Genomic DNA, 16619 nt, shown 5'->3' on the forward strand with positions numbered 1-16619 from the left:
TCATCCGTCTTCTTGTTACCATGGAGATGGAATGGCGGCTGGTAGCCTCTCTCAGGGAGCGTCTGTTGCCTGGATACCCAGGGTTAGGAATGACATCATCCATGCCTGGGAATTCTCTGATCTTGGGACTCTTTAAATATTAACCATTGAATAGCCTAGCCCAAAGACCCCATTGCAGAGACTCGCTAATGGCGGCTGCCGAATGGGTCTAATAACGGTCTCTATGGAAACATTGACTAGTCAGGAGGTAAAGATATTTTGAATGCAGTCACCTGTATTCAAGCAGGGATTCCAGCTGTGGTTTAGCAGGGAGAAAAGCAAAAAATTAAGATGCTCAGATATCATTAAATCAGAAGAGAATGTGAGTTGGCTCCAGACTGTGTGACCCAAAAATCTGCCCCTTCACCCCGAGAATGGAGTAAAAACCCTGAAAGTCTGCCCATTCACCACAAAACTGGGGTGAAAACCCTGAGAATCTGCCCAATTACTCCACCAGCTCAAAGATGGCGTCCTCCAATTCCCACCATGCGTTGAAACAACGTACGCTAATAAGTATATTTATGGCCACTTCCCTTGTCTTTAGGTAATATTTTAAAAATGTAGATTTCCTCCAAAACACTTAATTTGTGTGGTTGGGCCGGTGGACGTCCATGCGCGGCGTCCATCTCCGGGAGGTCCTCAAACCTTTCCCGCCTCGTCAGCTCGTTTCCAAACTCATATCAGTTTGTGCAAACACTCTCCTACCAGGATCAGCACGCGCCGGTCCCCCCCGTCCATCTCTGTGTAAACCGACCAAGAGCTGAACCAGAGCTAAACGCATATCTGCCCCCCCCCCCCCCCGAGAATCCTCAATTGAGAATTTCCCCCATTCAGTCAGAAAATCCACCCTCATCATCCCCAGCGCCTGCCGGTTCACCCTGAAGATCTGCCCATTTGCCCCAAGAATCTGCCCGTTCACTATGAACCCCTAAGAATCTGCCCCTTTCATCATATCAATCTGCCCCTTCACCCTGATAATTTGCCCCCTTTGCCCTGAGGCCTTCACCCTGACAATCTACCCCTTTGCCCAGAAAATTGCTTCATTCACCTTGAGGATCTGCCCTCTCACGGTGAGATTTTGCCCCGTCACCCTAACTTCCTAGGTAGGTATGCAAAATATGTACATAGACGACACGCGTGTGCGTGAGACACGGTGTACATGTAGATCTGCCCTCACCCTGATGTCAAGATTTTTACCCATACCTATTTTTAGGGTTAACTTGGCTGCCCCAGGGCCACTGACCGGACAGGTATCAGTCAGATGCGGCCAAATTTATAGATAAACCCCGCGGCCTTTGGACGATTGGAAGCCGCAAACGGTGAGATTTCTCTGAAATCTGAGAATCCAGCGTCTGTTTGGGCCGTCGGAGAAATGACCCGCCGGGCAGGCAGGGGATCAGCGAGCGGGGAGCGCGGGGTCGGCGGCCAAAATGTCCCCCAAGGGAGAAAAAAACCCCAATTTACCATTAAAAGGGAAAAAATACTTATTTCTGCAAAATTGGAAATAAAATTGATGCGGGAGTAGAACGAGTGTGTGCTTGGGTGCATGCATTTTTGGATTGCTGTGTGTGTGTATGTGTATTAGTGTGTATATTAGTGTGTGTATGTATTAGTGTGTGTGTATTAGTGTATGTGTAGATTAGTGTGTGTGTTAGTGTGTGTGTGTGTATTACTGTGTGTATATTAGTGTGTGTGTGTGTATGTATTAGTGTGTATATTAGTGTGTGTGTGTGTGTATTAGTGTATGTGTAGATTAGTGTGTGTGTGTGTTAGTGTGTGTATGGATAGTGTGTGTTTTAGTGTATGTATGGATTAGTATGTGTGTATTAGTGTGTGTAATGTGTGTTTTTGGGTGTGTGCCAGTCTGTCTTTTGTGTAACATTTGTAATGATTTGTCATGTGTTTGCAGTATAAACACAAACCGGTTGAAAACGAATATTAACCCCGAGAGCGACAGACCATGCGCAGATAACCCTGCGAGCCGGGACTTATCTGTGTGCGGAGTGTGGCAACGTCTGCTAATATTGGTTTACGGCCCGCTGTGTTTACGCATCTGATTGTCTCCTGGACAAAGAACGGATAAAGTTACAGCTTGCTGGGGTCTACAGCCCTAAAAGCCCCAACAATGTCCCTTTAAATCCCCTGATACCCCCTCTCTCCTCCCCCGATGCCCCTCTCTCCTCGCCTGATACCCCCTCCCCTCCCCTGATGCCCCCCTCTCCTCGCCTGATGCCCCCGCCCCTCCCCTGATGCCCCCCTCTCTCCCCCCTGATGCCCCTCCCCTCCCCTGATGCCCCCCTCTCTCCCCCTGATGCCCCCCTCTCTCCCCCTGATCCCCCTTTTCTAGGAGGTCAGAATGTTTGCTGGGTATGAGGGGATCGCAGGGTTCTACGGCCCTAAAAGCCCCGATAATGTGTATAGAAACAGCAGGAAACGGCTTTATAAACTAAACGGGGTAAATAACCCCATTATTCTTCTACTAAATGCCCCCCCCTCAGTTACACAAATACCCCGCAACAGGGGGGCAAAGGCGCATAAAAAGTCTGGGTAAAGCCCCGCCCCCGGCCACGCCTTTGTTCATTTAAATGTACGGCAGCCTGTGCGGAATCTGTCCGATGCACTAAAAGTCTGCATTTCCGCTAAACCCATCGCATCTCTCCCCAAACTGGGAGCGTAGGGGTTAACAGGCTGCATTAATGCCAGCGGCCGGTATAGGTGTGGGGTTAATAAGGTGCAGCCAAAACTTGTGCTGCCGTGAAGGTGTTAACAGGGGATGTTTTTCCCAGGTGTGAGCACATCCCCCCGCCCGGCAGTGAAGGGGTTACTGCCTGTCTCCGGTTGGCCCATTGTGACTCCCTTATCGCCCTTGTCTTTTGTGACAGAGTCTCCAGCTGTGACCCTGCCTGGGGAGAGAGCGCACAGCCTGCTATGTGACTGCCAATATGAGACGCGCAGGAGCAGGTAAGGAGCCGCTTACCGAGCATGCCGGCCCCCGGGGGCCAAACATTTAGGGGAGCACGGTACGGGCCAACACTCCCGGTGCCAACGCACCCCACTGCCACCGAAACAACAGCGGCTTACTATTAAGGGGGGGATCAGGTTTAGTCCTCGAGAGCCTGAATTTTAGGAATTTTAACATGGAGACCGCTGAGTCCGTGCCCCTGACACCTGCGTGCGGTGACCCTCTGAACCCCCCAGAAATACCCCCCATTATCTGCAGCATTACTAAAATCCTTAAAACTGTTAAACGTACATCTGGCAGGAGAGCGAAGTGTTAAAAGTCGCAGCGAATCCCAGGGCTCGGCCGGTAGATGCCGCCGGCTTTATGCCAAAAACTCGAAATCCACCAAATCCAACCGAAACGAGATCATTAATGTCACTTAAAAGAGATAATCCAGTGATACAGACGAACCTGCGCCTAACGTGGGGTATTACATGTGCAGGGGAGGAATAACCATATAAAATATCTATCTATACGGTATAACATCCATATATAATAATAACCATATATTACCCCGTCTCGGATGGATAGTCACGTTATTTTAGAGGCGGTTACCTTTTCCAAAAGTTCCGGCAGTTACAGTTAAGCAGATAAATGCTCTTCTGTGCTGCAGCTTCCCGTATCCCGGAGACGGGTATCTGTCGCTGCCGGGCTGAGTTTATCCCTGGCAGAAACACTCCTGCGATTGCGTAATGATCCCCCCCCACCCCCGGCGGTGCGTCTCTGCGCTATATGTATAAAGCTTTTTTTGTTGCAGAAATTAAAGACCTCCAACTCTCCATCTATACAAAAGCCTCATGGGAGCCGCTGACACCTGGAACCTACCCAACGCTTGTGTTTAAAATCCCTCAATGTGTTAGCCTCTACCACTTCTGCCGGGAGGCTGTTCCACTTATCTACCACCTTACCACCAAATGTAAAATGGGCTGGTTAGTGTTGATACACGTGGTCTTCAATACACCATCTCATCCCCTCTTTCTTTACAGGGTTCCGGGTCGTGTTCATCCTCATTAGCATCTTGAAGTGGAATGTTCTGGCGTCCGTCCCGGACTCCGCATGTCCCGCGCCCTGCGTGTGCAGCTACGATTACGGCGAGGAGTACAATGTTTTCTGCAGTTCCCGCAACCTCTCGCACATTCACGAGACGCTGCCCGCCAACACTCGCCTGCTCTGGCTTGACGGGAACAATCTTACGACGGTCAAGTCAGGAGCCTTCAGGAACTTGACCCAGCTGGACTTTCTCAACTTGCAGAGCAACCACTTGGTGAGTTTGGAGAATCATGCGCTGCACGGGCTCAAGGCTTTAGCCCATCTCCATTTGGAGAGGAACATGTTGAGGTTCTTGGCCCCCAATACCTTCCTCCACACTCAGAATTTGGTCTCTTTGAGCCTCAACAACAACCTCTTCAGCAAAATCGAAGACGGTCTGTTCTCTGGTCTCTCGAACCTCTGGTACCTAAACCTGGGATGGAACCTGTTGGTGGTCCTCCCAGACACCGTCTTCCACGACTTGCCCAACCTGAGAGAACTTATTTTGTCCGGGAACCGCCTGGTTTATCTTCACCCTCCACTCTTTCTGAGCTTAGTGGAGCTGAAGGAGTTGGACTTAAGTGGGAACTCGCTGAGGGGATTGAAGGCTAACGTGTTCTCCAAGCTACAGAAGATGGAGAAGCTCTATCTCAACCACAACGTCATCACCACCATTGCTCCTAGAGCTTTCTTCGGCATGAAGTCCCTACGTTGGCTGGATTTGTCTCACAACCGCTTGACTATACTGACCGAGGACACCTTTGTTGGTCTGCTGAGCCTCCATGTTCTCCGACTCTACAACAACTCTCTGCCGGGGCTAAGGCCGAGGACTTTCAAGGACCTACAGTTTTTGGAAGAGTTGAACCTTGGACACAACAAGATCAAAGTCTTGATGGACAGAACCTTCGAAGGTTTGGGTCAACTGGAATTTCTGTCGCTGAATCACAACTACATACAAGAGATCCGTCAAGGTGCGTTTTCCGGCCTGCTGAATGTGGCTGTGATGAATCTTTCCGGGAACTGCTTCAGGGCCCTTCCAGAATATTCTTTCAGAGGGCTGAGGAAGCTCCACAGTTTGCACATGGAAAACAGCTGTATCACCAGAATAAAGCCGCATCTGTTTTCCGGGCTCTCCAGCGTCCGTAGACTCTTCCTCCAACGAAACGACATCTCCGTCATCGACGACCTCAGCTTCTCTGACCTCCAGGATCTTCTAGAATTGGACCTCAAGTTCAATAAGTTGACCCACCTTTCAGTCCGATCCTTCACAGGCCTCAACAACCTCTCCTACCTTCTTCTGTCCGGCAACCAACTCCAGACCATCGCTCCAGAAGCCTTCAAACCCTGTCAGCAGTTACAGTGGTTAGACCTCTCCGACAACCAGCTGAAGACCTTGGCCGATGACGTTTTTCTGCCTCTGCCCCACCTGAGGTATCTCAACCTCCAGAAAAACTCCCTGAAACGTCTCTCTGTTAATTTCCCGAGTCACGCAATGCAGCAGCTTTGGCTGAATAGCAACCAGTGGGACTGCGGCTGCTCTCTTAAAGATCTGAGGGACTTCTCTTTGAGGAACGCCACCGTCGTCCCACGTGTGGTCAAGTCCGTATCGGAGGGAGAAGACAGCAGCGTCCTGATCTACACCTACAACAACATCACCTGCGCCGGCCCGCCGGAAGCTACGGGGCAGGATTTAAGGGATCTGGGCGAAGATTATTTTGCTGCCTGTTAGTTGCACTAAAGCCAGGGGTGTCGGAGTCCAGGCCTTGAGGTCTGCAAACTGATTTTCGTCATTCTTGAACACAGGTACGTTCATCATCTTTAAGCCATCTTCAAGTTGGCCCTCAAGGCCTGGCATCCAACACCTCTGGGGCACACAAAAAAAATTGCACAATAGCAAAAGTCTCATAGCAATAGATTCCCAGACCTCTAGTATCTACAAAATGGATCCGACGTGCCCCTCCCGCCTCCTCCTGATTGGTCGCCCATGGCATTCATTCTTAATTTAGATACAGCATATTAAATGCCGTTCGCGGCACGCATGGCCGCCCACCCGGTCAGACGGTTTTCTGTGTTACATTCATGGCAACCTGGTCCTAAATGTCCTTAAACTATTCTCAAGGGCCCTCAATCATATCCTGCTTGAACGCAGGTGAGTTAATAAGACACGCAGAGATAGACCTTTAGGCTGTGCAGCAACGTTCACACTTGGGCTCCAACCTGGGGTATAAATCTATTAAGAGCCGGGCTCTGAAATGCTTTGACCCTCAATACCGGGGCGGAATAATGATGCAGAAAATTCAACGCAATAAAAAATTATTCGAAAAATAGTCACTTGTGTGCAAGAAAAATGTTATTAACAATAGACTCTCGGTTGTCCGGGTCGAACGACGGGCTGGGGTTGTAAAACGGCAGAACCGCAGGGTAACCCGAGGGTGTCTGGTGTGGGTGCACAGAGACACTGGGGGGGGGGGGGGTATATTCCTCTTTGCTTTAGATTTAAAAAAGGCAACGTCTACGGGGAGCGGATTCCACATCTTTACTGCTCTTACTGTAAAGACCCCCCCACCCACAATGACATAGAAGCAACTGGCCAAACCCAGGCTTCGAAGACACCTTTTTTTTTAAAGAAAATATAAAAACAAAAATGTAAAAAATTCAAAAGCACCATTTTTTTTTTTTACGTTTGCAGGTTCTGTGGTTGTTGGGACCGCGGCGCATTCACATTTATTTTTTTAGAATTCCTGCCCTCAAAACAAAAAAACTAAACCAAAGCGTATTTACAATGCAATATTTATTATTCGAGAAGCAGATTTTAAAAAGGTTACTACGTTTAAATTATTTTTATTAGCGATCTTAAATCCCAGTTAACCCCATCTGTGCCTAGAGTGCGTCACTGAACAAGGACGGGGTTAAGGGGCAATTACTAAAAAAAAATATTTTTTCTTAAGAATTACCAATTTTTTTTTAAAACACTGGTCAGCCGCGGCCATCCCTCTGTCATCCAGTAAAGAATAGGAATACAATTTAATGTAATGGGTGGAGGGGGGGGGGCACTCCGAGCGTTTGCCCGTTACCGGGGGAGGCACACGTTAATGCCGATACGCAAGCTGGCACAGTCACACAATACATTGTCACAGGCTTTTTGCCGCATGGCACAATAAGCTGGCACTAAATCTGGCGTTTATAGCCCGGCACGCTATCGGAAAGCCGCGGGCTGGGGTATCAGTGGAAGACCCCCCCCCCCCCCAGCCCCACTGGAATGTGCGTGATTGGACGGGGAGTATCAGGGGTTCTTTTTCCTCCAATCCGAAAATCACCGGACGATTCGGGAGGAAGGAGTGTGGAGCTGATCGGTCGTTCTCACATTCCACGTCTGATTAGGAAACTGAAAGAGAAAGGAAAAAAAAACAAAAAACTAAGAGAACAGAAAAAAAATTAGATTAACACGATTTATGGGTTTTTAATGAAATTTACCGTTCACTTTTCATTCATCGATGCCAATGGAGCAGGCGTCGGGACCTAGAGCTGACAAACGCACGATGAGTACAGGGGGTCGCGGAGGGGGTTATACAGTCGGTTCATAAAACGGTGGCAGTAACATTGTTACACGTATCGGCGGACATTATTATATTATATTATTCTATGATATTAGACTCAGAGACACCACATCCGCGGCAAAAATCACCTGCGCCCTCCGGGGTCTCCTCCTCCTCCTCCTTAAGCTCCAGGGGGTCAGAAACATCCTTCTGCACCTCGAGTGACGGCTGAGAGCGAGACCCTAAAACATAGAGAAGAGAGGGTAACAAACCCAGGTGAGCAAACCTTCAACAGCATGGCCGCCGTCCAGAAGGTCACCGTCGGTAGAAAACGCTCTCTAAACACAAAGCATGCGGACAGACGAGGCGGTTCTGGGTTTTTGAAGCTCATCACGCCTTAATCCCCAAAACACAACCGGCTGATAACGTCGCGCCCAAGCCGGTCGGCTTCCTCGGCGATTACCAACAGGCCCGTCGGTTGCTAAACCTCGAAGACCTCCTGCCATCTCGAGCAAATTACCGCGCAGGACGTTCTAATCCATGCAAGCAGAAAGAAACCTATAACCATCCGGCAGGTCGGCCCACATCGGCCCATCTAGTTTTCGCAGAAGCGACAGGCAAAGAAGGAAAGAGGGTCGGAGAAAGATGGAGAGACAAACCCCCGAGTGCCGGGAAAAATGATGACACCGCATATTTGTCTTACAAATGATGTCACACTCAGACAAGTGTCACGCTGGGACTAATCACGGCAAGCAATGCGTCTCTCGGGAAGACTCCGGTCGCTCACCTCGATGCGCCGAGACAATCTCTGGGGTTCCAGCAGCCGAGAGGTTCTACGGAGACGGCACAGAGTTAGCAGAGCGAACGCCGACACGGGGCGCGCTAAACATTTATCCTATCCGCAAATGGCGGCACTCACCTCCGCGTGGGACGCATCCCTGCTGAGAGACCCCAAAAGCACAGGCTTTTCAGCGTCCGAGAGCACGGAGACCTCCTCGTCCTCCTCGTGGATGGGAGACGAGGGCGAGCGCAAGGCGCTGGCAGAGAGAGAGCAGCAAGAGAGGGATTGAGACCGCTCTTTAATACATGTCAGGGAGCGGGGAGGGCAGGTTTTGAAAAGGTTTGCCTGGCCTTACCTGTCGGGGGTCTTCGCATGCTTGCTTTTATGGTGGGTGGTGTCGGGGGGTCCTCGGACTGGAAGCCCCTCGGTATAGGGGATCTCTTCATACAGGGGGGCAGACGGCGGGGGAGAACGCAGGCCGTTCAGAGCCTCCAGCAGAGAGATGGGTTCAAACCCCGGGGGGATGTTATCGGCACCCTGCAGATCATCGCACAACGAGTAATATTTAAAGTAGGTAGCCAGGCCGGCGCAGCCGTGAGCCAACAGCCTGAACTCCACTCATCCGCTACTCACCGAGTTGTCATCGGGATCCAGGCTTTGGGCCAACACCGGGCTGAAAGAAATGGGAGGGAGAGGACCCGGCTTCCTCCTCACGGCGCGGATCTGCAGGAGGGCGCGGAAAGCTGCACAAAAAAACAACACAACGTGTCACGGACCTGTCCGGCGGGCTACTCACAGCCGCACGCTACACACCAGCCCGGCGGGCTACTCGCGGGCGCATGCACTACTCACGCAGCCTGCAGATGGGGCAGTTGTTGGCCTGGTAGCGCAGGGTGTCTGCGCAGGAGTTGCAGAGGCAGAGATGTCTGCAGGGCAGGATCAGGGTGTCCCGGAGGTCGGACAGACACACAACGCACTCGTTGCTGTTATCGCTGTTCTCGTCCTCCGCAGGCTGAACGTAAAACAAATACATAAAATACGTGGCGGAATTTATTTATATTTAACCCCTTCTAACCCAGCCCTCCTAAGACGTTACGACATTTTGCCCCACAAACTTCTCCCCAATCCTAGCCGCAGCGCCCGTTACCTTCGTATCCTGGTTGTTCTTGTTCTCGATGCCGTAGATTTCCTGTAACAGGTAACTGACCCGATCCACCTGTGTGACACGCAACGTTACACGAGTATGACAGACGCGCACCTGGCCCACGACACGTCACGAGCAACACCCAGAACCCACAGGCGGGAGTTAAAAGGTCCCTGAATACTCACAATCTGCTTCTGCTTCAGCGGCTTCACCGAGAAGCTCCCGTCCACGTGCTACAAAAACAATAAAAAACATTATCGGGGGGGGCGGGGCAGAACGGCGCACGGATACCCCCACCCCACAAACAAGGGCTGCGGAGAACAGAACGGGAACGGCATCTCTCACCTTCTCAAAAGCGGCCAGCAGCACGTGGGCATGACCGGAACCTTCTACGGGAGAAGAGAAACCCGCGGAGAAAGCAACACGTTAATAACTTCACAACAAAGGAGGAGAAAAGTTACAGCTAGAGACCGGAATCTAACACTAGAGGATCAGAGGATGACATGGAACGGAAGGAGGTTTTACTTTACTGAGAGAGTGGGAGATAAGTGGAACAGCCTCCCAGCAGAAGCGGTAGAGGGTAATACAGCGAGGGGATTAAACATGCATGGGACAGACATACGGCTCCTGAATCTAAGACGAGACCAACGACTGATTAAGGTTTGAATCATTACAGCAGGAGAAACGGGCGACTAGACGGGGGCCGGATGGGGCCAATGCATTCTGCGTTTGTGGCGTACCTCCTCCTTCTGCCACGACAGCTTGGATGACGAGCGGCAGGACTCCTTTATCCAGGTCAAAGTTTAGCTGGGGAAAAAAAATGAAAATCTATATTTATATAGTAATAATCCCAAAAACTGCTAATGATCTGTTCTACCCGACATGGGGCAACAAGGAAATCATTCATTCACGCTGCCAGGTATCTGTTCCCTGCACAGACTACAAACATCTTTTCAGGGGAACATTTGATGGATAAACAAGTCATTTAAATTGCGCTGATGCCCGGAAGGCGGCCCCCCGACACTCACCTCCTCGTCCTTCCAGTCGCTGAAGTCGATCTTGAACGCCGGGAGGGAGAAATGCTGGCTGAGCCCCCGCTTGTAGTACACGGTCTGAGACTGCAGGGCGGCGCTGCAGGGGGTGTATCTGCCACGGGAAGGGAGAGGGGGGCGATAAAAATACCCAAAACTACCCCCTGCATTAGAGAACCTCTGGGACAGACGGTTCACGCCTTCCCAGAATGCACAGCAACCACACGGGGTGACTTACGCCGCCATGCCGCCAACAAACTCCTCAGTAGCTTGGCAGTACACGGTAATCGCTACCCGGGCATCCGCGTCGAAGGTGAACTCCAGGCCGTACAGAACCCGCGGCTTCCCGCCATCTTCCAACGGGCTGTCCGCTCCTTCCTTGTACCTTAAATGGCAAAAATCATCATTACAGATCGGGTGGCGGAGAGCGCGAGCGAGAAGGGGGAGCGAGAGAGAAGGGGGAGCGAGTATTTTGTGTTGGTGGGGTAGGGGTGCACTGATTGGCTACCTGATGAGTCTCAGAGAATCCTTGCGGATATTCACCAGGCTGCGCAGGGTCTTCACCGGCTCGTGGGGGGCCGGGGTCAGATAGGGAAACTGTAACGAAAAGACCAAGCAATGGAGGAGGATATACGATTAACCCTTTCCGTCACCGGCTTCTGTACCCCACATTATACCCCTCGCCGGGGGGGCTCCACAGACGTACCTGCACGGGCCGGTTCCCCAGAAAGTTAAGGTCGCTGTTTTCCCCAAACAGGTAGCCTTCCGGGTGCGGGGTCTCGAACTTCTCTCCTCCCATGAAGAAGTGACTGGCAAAGTAATTCCCTAGAAAACAGGGCAGTTGAGGGTTAAACCCCAAAGCTTTAGGTTCGTTAGCCACCAAAACGGGGCGAATTTATGAAAAATCACACAAAGAGCGACGGGCGAGAATAAGAGCTCGAAGCCCCCGGGGGAGGGGCATATGAAGATGGGGTCCTACCTGACTTCGGGGGGTAGCGATAGGCAGAGTTTGCCTGGATGTCGATATCTTCAACTCCTGCGATCCTCCGACCCCAAACTGCCCCCATGGTGCGAAACGCAGCAGCCCAACGGTTACCACGTCACGTCCTGCAGGCTGCAGCCTCACCTCTCGGCTTTATTCCTCCCCGGGGTCGAAACGCAGAGGGTAACGGGGCAGATCCGGCCCTCTGAACCCCCCTGGAAAGACCCTCCACCAACAGGAAGCTGCTGATTGGTCGATGGAAATGCCAGCTGCTGGGACTATGGCACGGCGGGGTATGCGGTAAGTCTGGATCTGCCCCGGGGGGGTAATTACTATCCGGACACAAAAAGTATTATTATTTCATTTATTTAGCGATCCTGCAGCACCGCAGCAGGAGCTTACAATCTATTGTATAACATGTGATATAATGTGTACATAACAGACACACACACACACACACACACACACGGTGTAAATACCCCACACCATATATATTTCTGCGGACAACACACACTGTATACACAATATACACACATGGTGTACACACACTATTTACATGCACACAGACACAGTGTATACATACACACACACACTATTTACATACACACAGACAGTGTATATATACACACACTATATGTGTACACACTAATATTATATATATATATATATATATATATATATATATATATATATATATATATATATATATATATATATATATATATATATATACACATACACACTTTACACGGTGTACTCACCTCAGAGCGCACACCGACCCGGTCCACCAGCTTTTGGGCCTCTCTGCAGCTCTGTTCCCGGAGAAGCCACGGAGCCCTGGCTGGCTGCTGGGAGTTGTAGTTCTAACGTCACTGTTTAGGGGATGGTTCTCTCCCGACACCTCCTCCGGAAATCCTACAAGTCCCAGAATGCCCCTCGCCGCTCCAGCTGATCGGCTTCCATAAAGAAAACAAAAGCAGGGGCCGTACCAAGAGGTGTGAAGAGACGGGGTGAGGGGGCAGCTCAACAATGGTACATCCCGTTCACCGCCAGAGCAATGAAGACTATCCCGAGCAGTGCAGACTATTAACCTTTTCCTTGCCGGATCAATGTAGACCAGACCTCCCATTAACCCATTCAGCACCAGAGCTATGCAGCAATGGTATAAACGTGTATTTCTTTTCATATCACACACTGTATACTGCACCCAATACACAAAATATACACCTGCCAAGTGTCCCTGATTAGCTTAGTCTGTCCCTGTTTTCTCTCCTGGGGACCCTTTTGCTAGGAGCTCAGTATGTTTGCGGGGTATTTGTGTCACTCAGTTGGGCATTTAGTAGAATAATGGGGTTTATTTACCCCGTTTAACTTATAAAGCCGTTTCCTGCTGTTTCTATACACATTATCGGGGCTTTTAGGGCTGCGATCCCCTCATACCCAGCAAACATTCTGACCTCCTAGAAAAGAGGGGCATCAGGGGAGGAAAGAGGGACTGGCTAAGCTAAACAGTGAAACTTTGCAGTTATGCTGCCTGGTTCCTGCACAGATAGGAAACCACACTGTGACCTGTCCATCAGTGCAAAGCCCAAGACACGCCCCCCAGCTGCCATTGGTCACTAAGATGTTTACCTTATATGGCCTGACAGTGCCACAGCTCAGCGTCTCATTGGCCAGAAGCTGAGGTTTACTGCTGATCTCATTACACAAACAAAGCAGGGGATTGTGGGAGTTGTAGTTATGCTGCTAGGACAGCTGTAGAGGCTGAAATCCATGAGGGTTTCTTGGAGCAGCGGACTGCACGGGCTGTGCATTCTATTATTATTATTATTATTACCCCCAATAATAATAAAAATCCGTACGGCCCTCGAGGGCCGCTGACTGCCATACAAACGGGAATCCCTACAATTTAATTATTTGAAGATTTGTTAACTTTTATACTCAAAATGTTGACAAGTACCTATTTAAAATAATAATAAAAATATTGCAATAATGATTATTATTTATTGTTTTATATATCGCGCTGTACATGTGTTATTATTATTATTGTATATGATGCCATCCTATTCCATAGCGCTGTACAATGGGTAGACAGGACATAACAAGTAGTATATAACATAACAATTAGACAACAGGTGAGGAGGGCCCTGCTCCCAGGAGCTTACAGTCTAGAGTAACATTTATTGATTTATATATCGCCGTCATATTCCGGAGCGCTGTACATAACATAACGTTCTGGTTACGTATATATATATACTTATTGATCCCCGCCAAAATTTAGAGTCCCGGCATAAAACTGCAGCTCCCCTCGGCCTGATACTCCCGAGACAGTCACGAGCTGTTAAACTACATTTCCCATCATGCCCCGCTCCGCACTCCTCCTGTGCATTGCAGCTGTGCCGGAGTCAGCGAGTCTGTCGTGTGTTTATAAATTTCTGTATACACGTCTACATGTGAGTGCGACCAAAACTTTCACATATATGTGCATGTAAACCTGCCGGAGCGTGTCAGCGCATGCACGTGCCGGCGTGTTTCTCTTTGTGTGCATTGGATTTGGCAGCGTGTGAAATGCGGCGCTCGGCGCATGCTGGCTGTTGGGATAAGTTTTTAGACGTTTTTTATCATGTGTTATTTTGTATCTGTGTATAAATAGTGACATGTTTCACGTTGTATGTTTGTTGTATGTTCCGCCGTGACCGGGTTTGTTGGAATGACCGCGTGTGGTTTGCGTGTTGCAGTTGGCTCGCGCCGGTTGCAGGAATTGCTGATGTCGGGGGATATGGAGCAGTTGAAGCAGCGGCTGCTGGTGTCGCAGTTCGTTTTGGCGGCCGGCTGCGCCACGGAGCAAGCGGAGCAACTTCTGCGAGCGGCACACTGGCAGTACGAGGTGAGCATGCGCAACGGCGACCGCCTTCCTGCCCCAACCCCGCCGGCTCTACTGATATCAGGGCCCTCGTCTTAGATTCAGGAGCCGTATGTCTAAACCATGCATGTTTAATCCTCTCACTGTATTACCCTCTACCACCTCTGCTGGGAGGCGGTTCCACTAATCTACCACCCTCTTAGTAAAGCAAAATTTCCTTCCGTTCCATCTCAGTCTCTGACTCTCTAGTGTTAGATTCCGGTCTCTTGTTGTAACTTTTCTCCTCGTTTGAGGATATAAATTCCCTCCTGTCCTTTGTTAAACCCCTTTATGGATTTCAATGTCTCTCTCCCATCCCCTCTCTCTCTCTCTCTCTTCTCTCCCATCCCCTCTCTCTCTCTTCTTTCCCATCCCCTCTCTCTCTCTTCTCTCCTATCCCCCCTCTCTTCTCTCCCATCCCCTCTCTCTCTCTTCTCTCCCATCCCCTCTCTCTCTCTTCTCTCCCATCCCCTCTCTCTCTCTTCTTTCCCATCCCCTCTCTCTCTCTTCTCTCCTATCCCCCCTCTCTTCTCTCCCATCCCCTCTCTCTCTCTTCTCTCCCATCCCCTCTCTCTCTCTTCTTTCCCATCCCCTCTCTCTCTCTTCTCTCCTATCCCCCCTCTCTCTTCTCTCCCATCCCCGTCTCTCTCTCTTCTCCCCCCTTTTCTCTCTCAAACCATTCCCCATTTTAGTCTCCCTCCAGAATGTCGATATCCTCGCGGTCTCCAGTCCTGTACCCACTACTCTAGGCGAGGTCTGACCGGAGATCTGTCAGGACGCCGTAACGATCCATCTCACGTCTCTCTCTGTCACCCAAGTGGTGCCACCAATGCTAATTAACTCTTTCTATTCCCCTCTGCAGACGGCTCTAAGCGCCTTCTTCCAGGAGTCCAACCACCCGTACATCCCACACCACCAAATGGTGAGCCAAGATATGGCGGCCGCAGGGGGGGTAACGTGGGGTGGGCAGTGTCAGGGTATCTGTGATGGGGTGGCGGGGAAAGTTCCGGTACTGAGGAGGGGATGGAGGGCAGTAATGGCATGACAGAGAGAGTAGGGGGGGCAATGGAAAGGTGGGGGAGCGAAGCAGAGCATGATGGGAAAACCGCATTGGGTAGTTATGAGGGTTACGTTGTGGAGATGGGGTAACGAGGCATTGTCTCTGCAGATGGGCACCCCCGCCAACACCCCAGCAACACCTCCAAACTTCCCCGATACCCTCGCCATGTTTTCCCGGCTCAAGGCCTCGGACGGCGGGTACCTCTCTTCGTTGGCCACGTCCCCCCCTCTCCAGCAGGGCGGCACCGTTGGAAGCTTCTCCCCGGACCCTCGGTGGCCGCAGACTGGCACGGGGCGCCCTGGCCCTGGAGCGGCACAGGATCCACACAGATCTGGGGCCACGGAGCCCAACCCCGCAGCGGAGGCAGAGAGATGAGATACGGGGCCGGCCGAGGGCACCCTGGGGCAGATAGACTTTTCTTTGGGGGCAGATGAATCTGCAGAGTATTGCGTTCTGGATACGGACTCGTTACCTCGCATGTCTGCAGAGCATCGCACCGGCCTCCAGCCATACCTCATGCTGCAACGTACACTGGTGCAAAGTAGCTCCTGACCTCATTATACCCTTGTCCGGTTACCCCGTGGGGGGGTCCAGTACTTTGTATTTCAGGATTTCCCGATCTCTCCCACCTTTTTTTTTAATTGTCGGCAATAAAAACGTAAAACAGGGACTCCTTCTGTACATCAACACTAACCCTCCTTGTGTGCTCGCCCCGCAGGCATTCAAAGGGTTAATCATACATTTTAAATCAGAAATTAGGGACTTTTTTTTTTTTTTTTTTTTTTCCTTGGGTTGTGCGCGAATGTCTAGAAATGTTCACTTTTTAAAAGAAGATCCATCGGCTTTCTCTTACCGGCGCTGCGGGGTAGGTGGGGTTAACTAATATAACGGGACTTCCAAAAAAAAAATTATTATATTTATCATTTACATTTTAAATACTGTGCGCTTTCCCTTTTTTTTTTTGTATTTCCCTTTTTTGGGGTTTTTTTTTTCCCTTTTTTTCTTTGTTTTTTGCCCCTTTTTTTTATCCCTGGCACTGTTGTTTTTTTTTCCCACTATTAATTCAAAATTAGTTTCAGCTAAAAACTATCACCGAGGCAGCTTCCCATTAACC

General features: G+C 50.3%; 3 protein-coding genes across 3 annotated transcripts; 2 read left to right on the forward strand and 1 right to left on the reverse strand.

The window, feature by feature from the left end:
* The first annotated feature begins 2981 nt into the window (after window positions 1-2981).
* IGFALS (insulin like growth factor binding protein acid labile subunit) lies at window positions 2982-5798 on the forward strand. The gene is made up of 2 exons (XM_089494802.1): window positions 2982-3000; window positions 4027-5798. The coding sequence occupies exons 1-2, from the start codon at window positions 2982-2984 to the stop codon at window positions 5796-5798; spliced, it is 1791 nt and encodes a 596-aa protein (XP_089350928.1).
* Window positions 5799-7553: 1755 nt separating this feature from the next.
* LOC149285705 (E3 ubiquitin-protein ligase MGRN1-like) lies at window positions 7554-11628 on the reverse strand. Its single transcript, XM_089494987.1, has 16 exons — window positions 11541-11628; window positions 11268-11386; window positions 11070-11158; window positions 10800-10946; window positions 10559-10676; window positions 10271-10337; window positions 9876-9919; window positions 9716-9763; window positions 9534-9602; window positions 9239-9398; window positions 9020-9129; window positions 8742-8923; window positions 8525-8642; window positions 8393-8438; window positions 7755-7847; window positions 7554-7594 (listed from the first exon to the last, which is right to left on the reverse strand). Exons 1-16 carry the CDS (start codon window positions 11626-11628, stop codon window positions 7554-7556), a joined length of 1539 nt encoding a protein of 512 aa, XP_089351113.1.
* A 2682-nt stretch (window positions 11629-14310) lies between these two features.
* LOC149285706 (UBA-like domain-containing protein 1) lies at window positions 14311-15880 on the forward strand. Its single transcript, XM_089494803.1, has 3 exons — window positions 14311-14430; window positions 15308-15367; window positions 15614-15880. Exons 1-3 carry the CDS (start codon window positions 14311-14313, stop codon window positions 15878-15880), a joined length of 447 nt encoding a protein of 148 aa, XP_089350929.1.
* The last annotated feature ends 739 nt before the right edge of the window (window positions 15881-16619 follow it).

The sequence above is a fragment of the Sceloporus occidentalis genome, unplaced genomic scaffold (genome assembly GCF_023333645.1).
Source record: "Sceloporus occidentalis isolate IW3139 unplaced genomic scaffold, rSceOcc1.0.p SCAF_76, whole genome shotgun sequence".
NCBI classification, from domain to species: Eukaryota; Metazoa; Chordata; class Lepidosauria; order Squamata; family Phrynosomatidae; genus Sceloporus; species Sceloporus occidentalis.

What these genes read in the sequence shown, in the direction of transcription:
- LOC149285706 (XM_089494803.1), top strand. Translation starts at nt 14,311, where the DNA reads ATGTCGGGGGATATGGAGCAGTTGAAGCAGCGGCTGCTGGTGTCGCAG. An exon ending in CGGCACACTGGCAGTACGAG is followed by an intron (nt 14,431 to 15,307) that starts GTGAGCATGCGC and finishes TCCCCTCTGCAG; the next exon opens with ACGGCTCTAAGCGCCTTCTT. An exon ending in ACATCCCACACCACCAAATG is followed by an intron (nt 15,368 to 15,613) that starts GTGAGCCAAGAT and finishes TTGTCTCTGCAG; the next exon opens with ATGGGCACCCCCGCCAACAC.
- LOC149285705 (XM_089494987.1), bottom strand. Translation starts at nt 11,628, where the DNA reads ATGGGGGCAGTTTGGGGTCGGAGGATCGCAGGAGTTGAAGATATCGAC. An exon ending in TGGGGAACCGGCCCGTGCAG is followed by an intron (nt 11,159 to 11,267) that starts GTACGTCTGTGG and finishes TTTTCGTTACAG; the next exon opens with TTTCCCTATCTGACCCCGGC. An exon ending in CATGCGAAGACCCCCGACAG is followed by an intron (nt 8,643 to 8,741) that starts GTAAGGCCAGGC and finishes TCTCTCTGCCAG; the next exon opens with CGCCTTGCGCTCGCCCTCGT.